The sequence below is a fragment of the Macaca mulatta genome, chromosome 3 (assembly GCF_049350105.2).
Source record: "Macaca mulatta isolate MMU2019108-1 chromosome 3, T2T-MMU8v2.0, whole genome shotgun sequence".
In the NCBI taxonomy this organism is placed as follows: Eukaryota; Metazoa; Chordata; class Mammalia; order Primates; family Cercopithecidae; genus Macaca; species Macaca mulatta.
The window spans coordinates 99,643,512-99,661,148 of record NC_133408.1 but is presented as its reverse complement, the minus strand read 5'-3'; the positions used below and the strand labels follow the sequence as shown (position 1 = coordinate 99,661,148).

Sequence of the window (17,637 nt, the reverse complement as noted above, 5' to 3'; positions counted from 1 at the left end):
TCCCCATCTCTACACGTGTCTTGATGTTATTTCCCTTTCTCCAAACACAGGGCACTCTTTTTTTTTTTTTTTTCAGCAGAACCAGCTGACCCCTGCCTGCAGAACTCCGGGTCCCTCTTGGAGCTCTCTGATGGCAGCTGTAGGGCCATCCCCAGCGGCACTGTTTCCCCCTTTGTTTACCCGTTTCTAAGGGCAAGTGCACCACGAAGGCTCTCTGAGTCTGGAACTCGGCCTGGGGCTGTTTTGGTTACATTGAAGTTTTTGCTTCAGTTCTGCCAGATTTAAATGGTGACTTCACTAGCACTGAGCTAAAAAGGAGAAGGGGGAGGAGGGCGAGACCAGGAGAAAGAGAGCAAGTGAGCGAGAGCCCAGCCGGAGAGAGAGCCAGAGCTAGGCGCAAAAGAAGGGCCAGCACATTACATCATCGCTTGGCCTGGAATCAAATGGGAAGGATATGACTCACTCAAGCTAGTTAAGCTTTGGCTCAAATTCTACACACACTCATTCCAGAGCTCTCATGTTCTGCACCTCAGGAGGGAATTCAGCCTCAGTGATGTCCATGAGGTTTGTTTTTAATTTTATTTTCTTTTCTCCTGATTTTATAGATTTTTTTTTTGCCCCTACTGCCTTCTGTTTTTGAGCCTTCGTCCTCCTCCTCCTCTTCATTTTCTCCCCCTTCTCCCTTTCTGCCCGTCTTTGTTTCTCCTCTTCTTCCTTCTCCTCTTTCCCCAGCCCCTCCGCTCCTCTTCTTGCCCGAAGAGGCATTTCTTTTCACTTCGATCAGAGTTTTTGTTCTAGCACAGAGACCTGAATGAGTTGAACAGAGGCCGGGTTGAAGGGGGAAAAAAAAAAAAGCAGAGCAAACCAAAGCAACCAGAGCAAAAGGGCCACAAATAAAAAGCGAAGCGAGAAAGAGCAAACTCGGGCGAAGTTTCTTTGCTGCGGTGTCGCTCCTAATCGGAGGAGACAGGGAGAGAGTTAAAATGCAGGAACCAATCGCTTGAATGGTGATGTAATGCAAGAACCGCAGGGTAGTTAAGTAATGTGAGAGCGAGGGGGTCAGGGTTGCAAAGCATTTACCTGCTCTCAAGGGGTTTTCAGTTTATTATCAATTGCAGTGACTGTAACCGGCTTCAGACTGCAATCTCTAATTATTCACAGACGCTCCTTTTTTATCTTTTATTATTAAAAGTAAAACTATATTGTGGTATTTTAAAATAACACGATATTATCACAGCTGTGTATTATTTTCTGCCAGGATTCTCTCTCTCTCTCTGTTTTAAGTGGCTCAAAACTGTTGTCTTTTCATAAAAGGTGGAAGTGATGGTGTGGCAGTGGGGCGGGGGGCGGTTGGGGGGGGTGAGTTTTGAGTGTAGCTGGTGAATTGTAAATGACTGGAAAACTGTGTGTATGTTGTATGAAAAGTGATTGTGCTGTTCCATTTATTATTAAGAATATACTGCAGGTTTTAAAAGTAATAGATGATGATCCTTAAAAGTAGTTATAGTCTTTCCCCTATTATTTCAGCGAAGGTTAACAGCAATTGTGCATTTACTTGAGCGTGTTGACTTTCTGTTGTTCCACGTGCTAATTAATCCGGTGCTGTCTTTAAGAGTTTGATGTTCTTGAATTAATTTTTTAGATGATATGCTTCAGTAGTGAGGGGGTGATGATGAAGACTTCTTGATTGAGTTGTTAATATTTGAGAGTAAGAAATTAACATGAAATACAGCAAGAGAGGGGCAAAGGATTGTGTTCTTAATGTTTTAAGGATCTCGTGTACTCAGAGAGACTTTGATGTTTCGAAAATTATTACCACGTTTCTGTTTCATAGAAGAGATTTCGTATTGTGATATGCTGCCTGGGTTGAGTGCTTTCTGACACCATCCAGCATTATTAGATAGTAATAAACTGAAACCCTCTGAAACAAGAGGGCAAGTCCAACACTTTCTCATTCTGGGCACTTCACAACTTCTCTTGGGCTTATTTAGTTGTGATCATTCTACAGCTGGATGCATATTGAGGCATGCGGCACATACCAGAAATATGTCTATATTTATTTATTTAACGCATGTTTTGGATATCATTAATTATGACTTTATGGATCTTCTCTCTTTCCTCCTTTTTTGGGCAGAGGTGGAAGTGGGGAGCAGTGGGGAGAAGTAATTTTTGGAGGAAATAGCATGATGTGTGGGGAGGCCTGAGTGTTAATTCTGATGCTTGACCTTGAACAAATCATTTAAACCACCTGGGCTCTGCTCTAAAGGTCAGGAAAGGGCAAGGTGGGCTAGAAGCTGCTCGCCGCATGGGGAACCAATCTTAGATAATCTCTGAAGTCTCTTTCCACTCGAAAGTTCTGTGTGTATATCCATGTTCTATGCAAAAGTTTGCTAAAGAGTATTTGGCATTGCTTTTCAGAGAAAAGTACATTTGAAATTCAGGATGAATTAGTACTTGAAAAGAAGTGAATGGGGGAGGATGGACAGGAGTATTCTTTCTCCACTTTGAAGTTTGATTTTTATTTGTTTACTTTTTGCTTTTTGGCAAAAAAACAAACACTCTAAACTTTTTAGTTTTCAAATGCTACCTTTGAGGAGACTCAATGAGATAAATTACCTAGGTAAGACTGCCAAAAAGAGTGGCAGAGTAAACGAGGGAGAATTCACCTGCCCAGAAACTGTTCTAAAAGATCCTGCACACCCTTCAGGTTCATGAAATGGTGCCAAAAATGCAGCAGACACAGACCCTTGTGCTTCAGTTGCTCACATGGAGCAGAACAGTATTTTTAATGAATTTATTCCCCCAAAGATTGCATGACTACTTGATAAGTTTCTGTAATTTTAACATAAACTCAAGTTTTTAAAGGAGATTTAAGGCTACATTTGAAAACCTTCAAAGATCATGAAAGGCAAAACTGTATGTGCTTGTTAGATAATTCTCCAGACAATACTCCTATTCTTCAGCCAAATTCCAGGGTAGTAGCCTTATTATAAAGTATATATTTATGTATCCGGGGTAGTAGCCTTGTTGTAAAGTATGTATTTATGTACTTATGGGCCCAGCTTAATTGCGCACAGGGAAGGACCTTAACTATGCCTATCTGTGGGAAGAAATTACCCAGAGCTAAAATGAAACCAGTGGTGAAGATTATTAGTCATTGTGCATAGTTTGATGAGTGCCAAGTGTGTGCTTGGGACTCTTCAGGAATAAAGAGGGCATGATTTCTTTTTTTAGAGCATTACAATTTATGTTGACTTGGCTCCGAATTGTTCACTCATATTCAGAAACGCTCTGCTTGTGACTGACAGAGACAAGGCCGGGAGCACTAGCCTGTCTGTGGCTTCTCCATGCCAGCTGTGATACCAGGTTGCACTTACATGATCTCAGCTCATTACACTTACCCACAGTAACCCAGAGGGCTACAAATTAATTCCACTGTTTGATGACGGTTTGGTTCTGTGTCATGGTTTTTGTTTAGATTTTTGGTTTTTAATTAAAAATTTTTATTCAGATAAGTGTAAATTTACATGCATTCATAAGAAATAATATGGAAAGGGCCAGGCACGGTGGCTCATGCCTGTAATGCCAGCACTTTGGGAGGCCAAGGCGGGTGGATCACGAGGTCAGGAGATCGAGACCATCTGGCTAACACGGTGAAACCACGTCTCGACTAAAAAATACAAAAAATTAGCCAGGCGTGATGGCGGGCACCTGTAGTCCCAGCTATTCAGAGGCTGAGGCAGGAGAATGGTGTGAACCCGGGAGGCGGAGGTTGCAGTGAGCCGAGATCACGCCACTGCACTCCAGCCTGGGCAACAAAGCGACACTCTGTCTCAAAAAAAAAAAAAAAAAAAGTAAATAAATGATATGGAGAGATTCCCATGTATTCTTTGCCCAGTTATCCTCAATGGTAACATCTTGCAAAACTGTGGTAGTACATTACTACAATCAAAATATGGACACTGTTACAATCCATCCATCCTGTTCTGCGTTCCGGTATGAACAAGCACACAGTTTTGCCTTTCATGATTTCTGAAGGTTTTCAAATGTAGCCCTAAATCTCCTTTAACAACTCGAGTTTATGTTAAAATTATAGGAACTTATCAAGTAGTCATGCAATCTTTGGGGGAATAAATTTATTAAAAATACTGTTCTGCTCCTTGCGAGCAACTGAAGCACAAGAGCGTGTGTCTTCTGCATTTTTGACACCATTTCATGAATCTGAAAGATGTGCAGGATCTTTTAGAAAAGTTTATGGGCTGTAAATTCTCCCATTTTGCTTGTATTTGGGGTGTGTGTCTGTGTGTGTGTTGTTTTTGTCAATGTAAAAACTGAGAGTCAGGCTTACCCAAGTACATATAAGCTCTGGCCTCTGGAGTCCAGTTCACTCTAGGTCTAGCTCACCATCACCAACAAACTTTCCATCACCACCCTGACTTGGTAAGGGAAGGGGCATAATGCCCTTGCCTGTCAATGAAAGTCATCAAATACCCAGTTGGGGAGTCCTGGTGACAGTGACTGTGTTTTACCTTCCCTTGGGACATGGCCATTCCATGGGTTTGCCTTCCACAGGGTCCCTGGGGCTGTGCTCCACAGGTGAGCAGGTGGAGGAGGAGAGATGGCTTTGCTAGCACAACAAAAGATGCATCAATCTCTTCCCTCTGCCCACCAGACACAGAGCAGAACAGTGCCAGCTGTCCATGCCTAAGCATCACCATGGGCGATGCTGAACTCACATTCTTCCTCCTTGCCCTCCCATGTTTCCCTTGGTGAGACCTTCTGTGACAGGAAGGATGGGGATAACATCAAGCAGGCACTGCTAGTCAGAGAAGCAGGGTGGGGTCTTCCAAAAAGACCATGGCCTTTGGGGTTCAAAAGGCCTGGATTCAATCACTCTTCTACTTACTGGCTGTGTGACTTTGACAAGGCACTTCACCTCTCTGTGCCACAGTTCCTACCTTCTCTGTAAATTATGGATAACCAGACTGACCTCATGGAGCCATTGCAACGGTTGGAGATAAGGGTTTGTTTGTTTGTTTTTGTTTTTGTTTTTGTTTTTGAGACAGAGTCTCAGTCTGTTGCCCAAGCCGGATGGAGGGAGATAAGGTTTTAAGGCCCCTGGCACATAGTGAGCCGATGGGGAAGAAATCTTGGTGGTTTGTGTTGTTGAGGATTCTGTTGGATAGGATTCTCCTCACAGCAGTCCCTGCTGCAGGTACGGCCTCCCTGACTCTAACTGGGCTTCTTGTCCCAGCATTACTCAGCCTTCTTCTTTCTCTAGCCTTTCTTCTGTTATGCCCTTTTTTTAAATTCTGGAAATCAAGCAGGTTTGAGATCACACAAGGTCCTAGAAACAGAGAAGTACAAGGACCATTCTGACTGAAGTGACGTGAGGATACTAGCGATTAAAATGCCAAATTTCCCATGATCTGGGTGGAGGGAGGGACACAGGACGTCACAGTTTGGAAGAAAGGATTCTTACTGCCCATCCACGGTCATGTGGCACCGTGAACAAGAAAAGAAAGTGAGATGGAGGTGAGTGAATTCAGTCATGAGAACTGAATTCTATTCCTAGCCTGACTAAAAGAAGTTTCTAGGCCAGGCATGGTGGCTTGCGCCTGTAATCCCAGCACTTTGGGAGGCCAAGGCAGTCAGATCACCTGAGGTCTGGAGTTCGAGAGCAGCCGGGCCAACATGGTGAAACCTGTCTCTACTAAAACTACAAAAATTAGCCGGGTGTGGTGGCGGTTTCCTGTAATCTCAGCTACTTGGAAAGCTGAGGCTAGAGAATTGCTTGAACCCAGGAGGCAAAGGTTGCAGTGAGATTGCACCATTGCACTCCAGCCTGGGCAACAGAGCGAGACTCCGGTTAAAAAAGGATGTTTTGTAGACTGAAGAGAAAGGGACTTCCAAGGAGGCAAGTGGAAGAGAGGATGGCGGGTGGTGGAATTATACAACATCTATGCGGCCCAAGAGGCATCTTGAGAGTTCCATGCTGGGATCCCCGAATCTAAGCTGCAAAAGAGCCTATGGTGTCTCAAGCTGCTTGAAAGAAGCATTGTCTCAGATTTTACTTAGTAAGCTTTGGTCAGGAAGGCCAGGTCAACATTAAGAAGCAGAAATTAGTGTAGACTGAGAATGAGCCCTGTCATGTGCCTGACAGAAAATGGGCTGGGCCAATCTGGACGTGTACTTTAAAAAGAAGCAGCTGTGACCAGGCGCAGTGGCTCACACCTTTAATCACAGCACTTTGGGAGGCCGAGGTGAGTGGACTGCCTGAGCTCAGGAGTTTGAAACCAAGCCTAGGCCACACGGTGAAACCCCCGTCTCTACCAAAATACAAAAAAAAAAAAAAAAAAAAAAAAAATTAGCTGGGCATGGCAGCATGCACCTATAGTCCCACCTACTCAGGAGGCTGAGGCAGGAGAATTGCTTGAACTTGGGAGGTGGAAAGAAGCAGCTGTGGAATAAAGCACTAGCTTCTCCTTTCTGCTCCCTTTTTGTTTGTTTTTTTGGGATTCTGACCTTCATAAGGGGACTCCTTTTACATTGGATATTGCAGAAAGATGCATGTGCAAGTATCTGAGTGGGCAGTCACAATGCAGGGATGTGGAGAATGGCCAGGAAGAGGAAGGAAAATGGGTGGCATTGGTAAGTGTGGGCCAGGCCAATACAAATGTTGTGGTCTGAATTTCAATTTGTGATTTTTAAATGGCTTTGCTGTTTGTGATTAAAATGTATGCTATAAGACTGGGTGTGGCCAGAGGTGGTGGCCCATGCCTGTAATCCCAGCATTTTGGGAAGCCGAGGCAGGCAGATCACTTGAGGTCAGGAGTTCGAGACCAGCCAGGCCAATGTGATGAAACCCTGTCTCTACTAAAAATACAGGCATCTACTAATCAGAGAAGCCAGGTGGGGTCTCCTGAAAAGTGCATGGCCTTTGGGGTTTAAAAGGCCTGGATTCAATCACTCTTCTACTTACTGGTTGTGTGACTTTGACAAACCGCTTCACCTCTCTGTGCCAGAGTTTCTATCTTCTCTGTAAATTGAGGATAACCAGGCCAACCTCGGGCATGGTGGCACATGCCTGTAATTCCAGCTACTCCGGAAGCTGAGGCACGGAATCTCTTGAACCTGGGAGGCGGAGGTTGCAGTGAGCAGAGATCGCGCCACTGCCCTTCAGCTTGGGCGACAGAGCAACTCCGTCTCAAACAAACAACAACAACAAAGACTGGGTGCTTTCAGAGGCGTGCATTTCATGTGTTTGGGTTACAGCAAGAGTAATTTCTTAAAGACTTACGCACCGTTGAAAACTGAAATTGACTTAGCACTCCAAAATCCACTCCATAGTACACAAACGCTTTAACACAAGTCCATACATCTTTCCTTCCTGTACCTGCACTGGCAAGAGAACTTATTTAATGATTGATGAAGCAATGCTGCACCCAAGAAGAATTAATCAATAGTTCACAATTATTATGGAGAGTGGGACAGTAGTTAGACAATAGCCAAGACTCATCTAGCTAGCAACAAAGTCTTTCTTTCTCTCTCTTCACATGGTGCCAAAACACTGAATTCTACCTTATGATTTTTTTTTTCTTTTCCATCTGAATAACTAAAATAGAACTGGACGTGTCCAAAAAGCAAAGCCTAGAAAAAGAAATAATATGGCCCCCAATGAATGTCAAAGTACCTATTAATGCGTAGATTTGATCAGTCATCTTAATGGGAAAATGGGGTCAGGAGACTGCGCTGTGTGAACTGGAATGCCTACCATGAATTACCATATTTTAGGATTCCACAAACTTTTTATTTTGCAAGTCAAAGATCTTGAATTGAAGTCATGTTGAGCTGTACCCATGTGCTGACACGGCAGACAGTCCAGCTGGCCCTCTTGCAGCATTTTGGGCCTGTCTGCCCACTTGGCTCTGCCCCTCTGCCCTCAATGGGGCTTGTATCACTGCTTAAAAAAAAAAAAAAAAAAGAAAAAGTCTGCAAAACAGAGGGGAAGCCTAATTCCTCATAATCAATATGGCCAGATGCGATTGGGCCCTGTGGATTGTTTTGGAGTCAGACAGATCTGGGGGCAAACTCTGGCTTTGCCATTTTCTAATTATGTGATTTTTGACACTCTATTGAACATTTCTGAGCCTCGGTTACTTTGTCCATGAAATGGAATCCACAAGAGCATAATACACTTAGTTAGCATAGTGAGTGCTAGCAAATGTTAGTTATTTAATAATGGAACCAGTTGACTTCTTTGGAAGTCTGTATAATAATATATTTTGGGCATTAATAATGTAGAGAGAAATACTGTCATGTAACAGTTCCTTCCAAGAAAAGTAAACCGAGTCACAGAATGCAGGTGAGGTCATGAGCGGGTGGAGAGGTGAAGAGAGAATCATACTCTGGCTGTACATGTCATTGGTCAGAAAACGAGGTTTCAGCTCTCACTTCAATGTACTGTAGTTTATTTCAACATCAAAAGGGCAGGGTCTTTTTTCACCGCTTTTAGTTAAGTAGTAGATTTCTTTTTTAGATGACGTAGAGTGACTTTTCTTTTGCATCTGCCTCTTCTTGACCTTCTTATTTATCATAACACTTCCGTCAGCTCAGCAACACTTTGCAATAAAGGGCTGATCCCATTTAATTCCTCTGAAATTAATCATAATAACAGCAATTATAATAAACCCATTTAGTATAAACGTAGATGTAAATTGCTCTTGCGTAGCATTTTCACCTTTAGTTTTGCTCTCGCCAGCATCCACCCTAATATGGATCATGCAGTGGCCTCTCTATAGCCATATTATTTTTCTGAGTTCAGATCTTGCCCTACTTCAATACATGGCTGCTTTTTGCCATTTCCTTCCTGTGAGGGCAAACAGGAAGCTCCCTGTGACGTGTACAGGTCACAGGAAACGTCATTTGATTTGAATTTGCTCTCACCATCCAGAACTTCCTTAGTAGTAGAATAATCATCTATAATTCTTTTTTTTTTTAATTTTTCTTTAGAGACAGTGTCTCGCTCTGTCACCCACTGACACAATCACAGCTCACTGCAGCCTCAAACTCTTGGGGTCAAGTGGTCCTCCTGCCTCAGCCTCCTGAGTAGCTGGGGCTACAGGTGCACACCATGACATGTGGCTATGTTTTTAATTTTTTTGTGGAGACTGGGTATCCCTGTGTAGCCCAGGCTAGTCTCAGATTCCTAGACACTAGCAATCCTCCCGCCTCAGCCTCCTGAGTAGCCAGGGTTATAGGCATGAGCTACTGAGCCTGGTCCAGTCTTATAATTCTAAATGCACTGAGGAAGCCAGAACCTAAAGATTGATGTTTCAACCCAACCCATTCACCTTACAGATTAAGAAATCAAAGGCCAGGCATGATGGCTAACTCTTGTAATCACAGCATGCAATTTGGGAGGCCAAGATGGGAGAATAGCTTGAGCCCAAGAGTTTGAAACTAGTCTGAGCAATGTAGGGAGACCTCCTCTCTACAAAAAAAAAAAAAAATTAGCCGGGCGTGGTGTCATGCACCTATAGTCCCAGCTACTCTGGAGACTGAGGCAAGAGGATCACTTGAGCCTGGAAGTTCCAGGCTGCAGTGAGTCGTGATGGCGCCATTGCACTACAGCCTGGGCCACAGAGGGAGGGAGAGAGGGAGGGAGGGAGGGAAGAGAAGAAATCGAGGTCATCCAAAAATATGAAGAGAGTTATTCTATATCATAAAACCATTGGTGTCGGGGCCCAGACCAAGCTCTAAGGCAGTGAGGAGCACATTTCTGCCCTGCCAGGCCAGTGAGCTTCCTGGTGCCAGGAATTCTGTCATATTGCCCAGGCTAATGCTTTGCAGTCCCTTTTTGAGTTCTGACTCCTGGGGATGGTGGAGTGGGAGGGAGCAACCAACAAGCAGGCCCTTGAGACGCTGGAAATCATTCAGGCAGCTGTGCAGAGACTCCACCCTCTGGTCTGGAGAGAGGGGTGCAGAGGCCACAAGATAACTTGCTTTTTGCCTCCAGCCATGAGCCCCCCTTGGGTCTAGTTAGTGGGCCCTGAAGTTGTGGGCCCTAATAGCATTGGGGTAAATGTCCTGGAGTCCAGCTCTTTGCTTCCCACCAGTCTCTTCTCTCCTCCCTCTCCCTGCCTGAGCCCTGGCTACACTGAGTGCATGTCTGATGAGGACAGAGCTTGGAAGCTGCCCCAGAACCAGCACCCACCCACCTGCAGGATGTGACCTCTGGGCTCTGAACACACTGCTTCCTCCCTCTTCCTCCCCACCTAGGGAACAGTTTTAGACCACAATTCCCAAACAGCCCCACTTTGCACTTTAATCCCAAAGAGACTCCAGCACTTTGTGACCACAGAAAACTTGTCACTTCATTATGATTCTGAAAAAAAGAGAGCAAAGGGTAATTCATAGTTGTTTTAATGACTTTGCATCCTTTCCCATGGAGGCAGCTTTCAGCTGTTAGGCACAAAGGACGCTGGCCTTCTCTGACATCTGACAGTGCAGTGGAGCAGCATTTTCACAAGATTCTTCACAGCCAGTTAACCCAATTAATCTTCCCACAGTCATTACCCAGGTGCCGTACCATTCGGCTGCCCGGGAGCCTCCAAAGCTCCGTTGTGTGGAGATGAACTATTGTGTCTCCCGACCTTGAAAGGATGTTTCTAACTAATTAATGATTGTTAAGTGCTTGGAAAATGCACTGTGGAACTATGCTGGAGCTCATATGTCTGCATCTTCAGCTGTGCAGATGCACTGAATGCAAATCAGAAATCCTTCCTGCCATTTGTAAATAAATCATAGGAAGATGGATATGACGCTTTCTTTTCTCAAAGAGTTATCTGTCCTCCTCCTCCTCTTTTTCTTTATTCGTTTCTTCTGAGCTGTGTATTTAAGCCCCCTTTGAAATGGACCAGTGTTTTGTAGGATTTCCTCTACTGAAGTGAGAAGGATCTTATTGGGTTTTTCCAGCCACGTGATCTTTAATGAGGCAAATTGAAAACCACTATTGACTGAACCATGAGGGAACAAAATGTGGTTTTCTGTATAGTAGTTTTTAAATTTTTTTGATATGAGCAATAGTGAGAAATATATTCTGTATCACAGCCCAATATACCCACACATATGCATATATATGTACACACATATATACACCTACACATGTACATATGTACAAATATATACACATATACACATACTACATACACACATATACATATATATACACATATACATACATTACATACACATATATGTGTATATATATACTTTACATATATGTGTGTATATGTGTATATTTGTGTATATACACATGGAAATATATACATGTGTGTATATGTGTATATTTGTGTATATACACATGGAAATATATACATGTGTGTATATGTGAATATACATTGGATTATGTGTATAATATGCACACACACATATTTATATATACACACATAATTTTTATGGAATAATACTTAATTTTTACTGTGTATAACATTATTTGGATAGCTGATGTATTAGATATGTATGTATTGTTCTAAAATGCTGGTAATGTCAGATTAAGCTGATTTCACCAATTTCTCACTAATTGGCCCCCTAATGAAGTGCAACCAGCATTGGAAACACACTGGTATCATAGAAAGGCCACCGGAATGCTGGGCAAGGATCAGGGGACCTGGGTTGTATTTCAAGTTCTGTCCCAACTCCAAGATTCCTTTCTCCAAACTCTGTGTCCTCATGTAAAATTAAGGTATTTGTTTTCAAACTGAAGTTATCCTGAGACTACTTCTTAAGAAATCCTCTTGTGGAAAAGCCCAGTATGGAAAACAGATCCCTGACTGGTCCATATCTCCTCCCATAAGTCACCCCCACCCCCACTCAGAGGTCCTTGGAACAAAATCCAAATCCTACTGGATTAGAAATTTCATGACATCCATCTAGTTCTGGCCTTCAATGATTATTTTATTTCTCAGGTAATAGATTCATCTAACAAAATGCAACTGGATTTATTCCCATGGATGCTGAGCTGGGAATCTCAATTGGGAATCTCCAGAACCAATGGGGATCTTTGCTATAGGACCATCGTTCTTTTCTGCCTCAGCGTTGTAATTTGTTCTTCAGCCTTAAGGGATAGACTTCTTCAGGGAAGGAATGAGTTAGAAAGGTCTTCAGTTGATGTATGAGCAGGTGGACACATGGGGATGTTTATTTATGTCATTGTGTCTGCTGTATGCCTCCTAAATTCAGCAGGTTCTTGATTTTTAACACAGCTCAAATCATTTGGCCTACAGCTGGTAAAATACAATTTTCTGGGTTCTCAGAAAGAAAGGCTTTTCAGACTTATAAAAAGAGAAGCTCATAAGACTTCTTGAACATCAAATAGCTCTTACAAAACACCATTTTGATGAGTTAAGTGTAAATGAATCAGAAACATACGGATTAAATTTCCCTTGAAAGACACATGGGTTTAAGAATTAAGGGGGGGAAAGTGCTTGGCAAGATGGATTTCAGGTTTGTGCCAAACCTCAAAATGTTTGAAAAATGGTTTGAGACATTTTTACTGGACGCAAAATGCCATGGAGTTTCCCTATCCCAGACATAATAGTGAATCTTTTTGACAACAACTGTATGACAAGAAAAAAAGGCCTGTGGGGCTTAGTCATTTTCTCAATTCTTTAATGCTCTCCTTCCTCATCCCCCAACCTCCCTGCCTTCCCCCCACCCCCTCCACCCCCCCACCCCCCACCCCCCCATCCCCCCAAAAAAAATCACTCACAGGGCTAAGAGAACTTCCTGATTAAAGTTTCAAGTCAGGCGATTACCAGAAAGTAACCCCACAACTCAAAAATACATGAATCCTCTCCCAATACTATCCAATTTACCATTTTCTAAGTGGAATAATGCACTCTGAGGATAGGCAGTATTTTCTATATTTTATTCATTGGTGTCCAGAGCAGTGCATGGTTATTCTAGACATTTGTCTGACATTATAGTGCCAGGATCTTTGGAGAAGGAAAGTAAGTCCACTAAAAGCAAACAGATTGGAGAGAACTATTCATTGGTTTATTAAAACAGCCACAGTGTGGAAATGCTATGTTTTATGAAGGCAAGATATGAGATGAGGCTTTCAAGTTGCTGGGAATGGTCTTGGAAATGTGCATTCTTTTATAGCTTCTCTGTTGAGTAAGCTGTGATATAACTTCTCCACACCTCAGAATTCTTCCTGGCGTGAGGAACCTCAGGAGCAACACAGTAAGGATCCCGGGACTAATTATCTTATGAACGGTGCACATCGTCTGTATTCAGTGCCCTCCAATTATTTTTTACTAGCTATGCCTTTTACAGGCTGACCCTTTTACAGCCTCATTTTTCATATGCAAAAGCACAGAAGTGGGTTTTGAGCGAGATACACACAATAAGGGAGGGAGAGGGCCCGGGTGGGAAGCCATGGGCTGGGCCATTTGCTCTGTGAGGCTGCCTTGTCTCATATTCTTGTTTCATTTTCATATTTAAGCCAGGATGACCAAGGTTTGCTTCCTTCCTTCCTTCCTTCCTTCCTTTCTTCTTCTTCTTTTTTTTTTTTTCATTTGAAAGAAAGGGTGTATTCAGTGACTGCCAATATCGGTTTAGAAACTAGGGTATTAACTTTGCTGCCCTCCGAAAGTGAAAAAAGAAAAAAAGAAAAGAAAGAAACTAGGAGATAACAATGTATTTTTTCAAAATATTTCAAGTCAATGTAGCCAAGAAAAAGCTATCTTTATATGTTTTAATTCTATGCTGGAAGTCATGGAAAAATCTATTTATTCTCTTGTTAGGGGAGCATCTTACACAGCACTTTGAGGTAGGAGTGTGCTCTCTAGGAACCAAAATTAATTTGTTGCAAAAGCAGTACCTAAAAGGGAGAGGAAATGTCACACTAAACTCAGAAAACTACTTTCAGTACTTCCAGGGAAGATAGTGCATAACAGTGATTGATAAAATCTACCCCCTGACTCTCACCATCTTATGCTTATCTGTATTTATTGAACTGTATATATAAAAAAAAATGAAAACTGGAAATACTGAAGAGAAAACATGTTATATCAACTTTCTGTCTTGGAAAAGGCTTTTTAGAAACAGAAATAGTAGGGCCAAATTATGGCTCTATTTTCACCTTTTCCAAAGGCGCTTAATATAGAACAATAGGGTCAAGAAGGGGTTTTTTAATTCTGAAAAATACCGAGTCCCCTGCCCGAGAGCTCCAGTGCCTCCCCCCAACTTGCCCCAAATGTCTCTCTCTAATGCAAAAATGACCAAAGTGTGCAGTATAGTCTATCAAATGGTTCTTTTAATTTGTAACTCAGGCACCTACCTGAAATACTGGGAAATCAGTTTTAACATTTTTATATGTATATAGTTCCCGATTTGATGTATACAAGGGCATCATCTAAATGGGACATACATCAGACAGTCGATATTTCTAGAAAGGATTGTTATCATCCAGAGATCATTTTCATGTTATTAAGTTATGAATGACAGTAGTTGTTTAATATCTTCTCAGCCTTTGTTGACACATTTTAACAACCCACCTTTCACAGACAGTAAGCTCTGGAGCCTCTACTACCAACATCTCTCTGACTCACAAACGCATGCGCGCATACACACACATACATGCGTGTGCCCACGACGCAGGGCTAACTTCTCATCTTTCCTGGAACAATTCATGTGTCTCCTCTTCAAGGACCATCCCCTGGAACCCCCAGGGTATTAAATAACACTTTGGGGGGTATCTCCCATTACACCATTAGCTGACTTCCCTGGCTATTTGCCTTCATAAATGATGAATTCCTGCAGGGCAGCAATGATCTTTTATTCACGCTAGGCTCTCAGCACAGTTCCTGAGATACAGCAGAAGCTGAGTAAAAGTTTAACAACAACAACAACAACAACAACAAAAAGCCTAAAAAAATAAGTTTAGCTGTATTTCTGTTGTATCAAATGTTTATTGAAGTTACCCAAAGTTAGGTGGGACTAAAATTGCCCCTCTGGACGCTTTCTGGATTCTTAGTCCTCCTAGGAAAAATGAGGAGTAAAACGCAGGGGAGTTTGTGCTCAGATGATGAGCTTCCTGCTTGATTTCAACTCTCTTCTGTAACCTGTGTTTATCTTGATGGCCTTATTTATATCTATTTCCTTTCGATAAAAATAGAAGCTCCAAAAAGTGAATCTACCACCGAGGGAGGATACTTTTAACTCAGGCCTAAGTTTCACAGATAGAGTTAAGATGCTGCCCTGCGTGTAGGCACCCAGCTAGATGGTCATTTTCTGAGTCATCCAACTTCTGAGTTTTCATTTTTTTAAGAATATAATTAAGATAGGTTCCCAGGGATTTAAAAAAAAAAAAAAAAGAACCCACCAACCCTGTGAGTAAAGTAGACAGTCTGTATGTGGAGACCCATATAAGGAGATTTGTGGGCACCTGCCCAAATTGAGAGAAGCATTAAGAGCTATTCGAAACCTACTGAAATGTCAACACACTTTTGAAAAAGGTCCATTAGGGATGCAAATGTGCAGCTCCCTGATTATGATAAGCACTGGAAAGAAAACAGTGAAACCCATTAGGAGGCTTTGAGAACTGGGTTCTGAGGCACAGGGAAGACAAGTCTAGTTTCTGCGGGGGCTGTGGAGATGAAGTCCAGCCCCTCTCTGTACCCTGAACCAGCCATTCTAATGATTTAAATGGACCCCCAAAATCCCTCTTATTTTGGATAAAGCAAATTAACTCATTTGTAAATGGGCCAACTTTGAAATTCCATCCGTGGCAGATAAAATTCATTTTAATAAGATTTATTCTCTGAGTTACAAACTGTGACTTGCTTCTGTAAAGGATCTGACATTGGAGGCTCACTTCAGGCTTTTGATGTGTTTTGGTTGGTTCTTGCAGGGGATTTTCTTATAAAAGGTTGATTCCAATTTAAAATCTATAATTCTTATTACATACTCTTCTACAAATCAACTCAAACTAGGGGTATATATTTCTATCTAATAGTCACTTAGAGCTCTTTGAAAAATTACCTAGTCAGAAGGATACCTTTCATTCTGGCTGCCCAAGTTGTTTACATGTGACATCAAATGATATTCATAGTAATGGACAAATTGGAGCATAAATTTTTTGTAATTGCTCTAAAAGTAAAAAAAATATAATTGATTTTTATCATCTTCCTTGATCTGGAAGGAATTGTATCAGTTTCCAGGACATTATAAAACAAAATATTTAAAGTATGTTTCAAATAATAAAAAGAGAAATACTTAATAAAGATGTGGAATTCATTTATGAAGACAAATACTGGCTGTGAACCAATAGGCCAAAGCATCTGCCAGAAATTTGCTGTAGACAGTCATTCTCGTATGTCCACTCTGCCCTATCACTCTGAAGTTCAATCCATATTAAGAAAATGAATTTTCTCAGCCATGCTAGACTTTGAAATCATTGATTTTGTTTGCTTTGTTTTTGAGTAATATAACAGAAGATCTTTTTTCAGTTTTCTTCCTTATAAGGAATAGCAGTCCGTGGCACTTACAATTATAGCTCTTTCAGCCTTGTTTTAATTAAAGAGGTTTGTTTGGCATATATATTTGATACTTGGCAATTTTATATAAAAGTATTTATAGGTTTTAATCCTTTTGGAGGGCTTCAACAACTGAAACCATGGCAAAAATGGAAAGCACTTAACTTTCATAAGAACACTTGAATGTTTCAGCATTACCCGAAAGCAAAATTATAAGCCTTGGAAAGAAAACATTTCCATTTGGCATTTTCACTTTTGTGCTTGTCAAGAGAAATAGCCTCAGGCTTCAGAAAAGCAGAAAGATCTATTACCAATAGCATGAGGCAAGCACTCTGGTGCTCACTTATGTTGGATCAATCTTCTTCACTTCTAGAAGCCTTTCCAACTATGTTATGATGTTCTCCTTTCTGCTTCTCCATCCAGACAGAGCAGTGTCCTCCAGAAAGTAAGTGTACATTTTCCCAATGGTGAAAGGAAACCAGAATGATTTTACCCAAATGCATAGCCCCTGCCTCCAGGGAGATTTGAGACTAATCACAGAGATGGATACTAAACAAAATAGCCATACCTATTAATATATTCTTAGAAATAGCATGAAGGAAAACCAGAGGGGGCGATGTGACCCTTTAAATTTGTGGTTGCTAAATTTGACTTTTAATTTGGGGGTCAAAGAAAGTTTTAAGAAAGGGATATTTAAAAGGAGACCTAAAGGATGAATGAGAATTAGTCAACAAAAGAGCAGATGGCGAAACCTTCCAGGCAAAGATCAAAAGATGCTTCAAGGCCCTGGGGCAGGAAACAGCGTGGCACATTCTAGGAAATGAATGGAAGCTAGGGTGGAAAGACCCTATCAAGCCAGGTGGAAAGTCAGTACTACAGGCATCAATGAGGTAGAACATATAAAAGATACTGAAAACACATCCTAAATGCTGAGGAGAATCATGGAAGAATGTTCAACAGGGAAATGTCATGACCATATCTTTGGTTTATGAAGATCATTCTGGCTACAAGTCAGAGTTTGGATAGAAGAAGAGCAAAACTGGAGGCAGAAACTGTTGGAAGAAACCAAGAGAAACAACGCAGTGTTTTGGAC

General features: G+C 41.8%; 1 protein-coding gene across 2 annotated transcripts in view; it reads left to right on the top strand.

The window, feature by feature from the left end:
* Nucleotides 1-17,637, top strand: part of CREB5 (cAMP responsive element binding protein 5) — a 416,204-nt gene that overhangs the window by 277,089 nt on the left and 121,478 nt on the right. Inside the window, exon 1 of one of the 2 annotated variants that reach the window (XM_015133823.3) lies at nt 500-564. The exons of the other annotated variant lie outside the window; for it this stretch is intronic. Within the exon in view, the coding sequence (XP_014989309.2) occupies nt 518-564 (47 nt within the window). The 5' untranslated portion in view covers nt 500-517. Of the gene's footprint in view, nt 1-499; nt 565-17,637 lie in introns of those variants that run through there. 2 annotated transcript variants of the gene reach the window in all.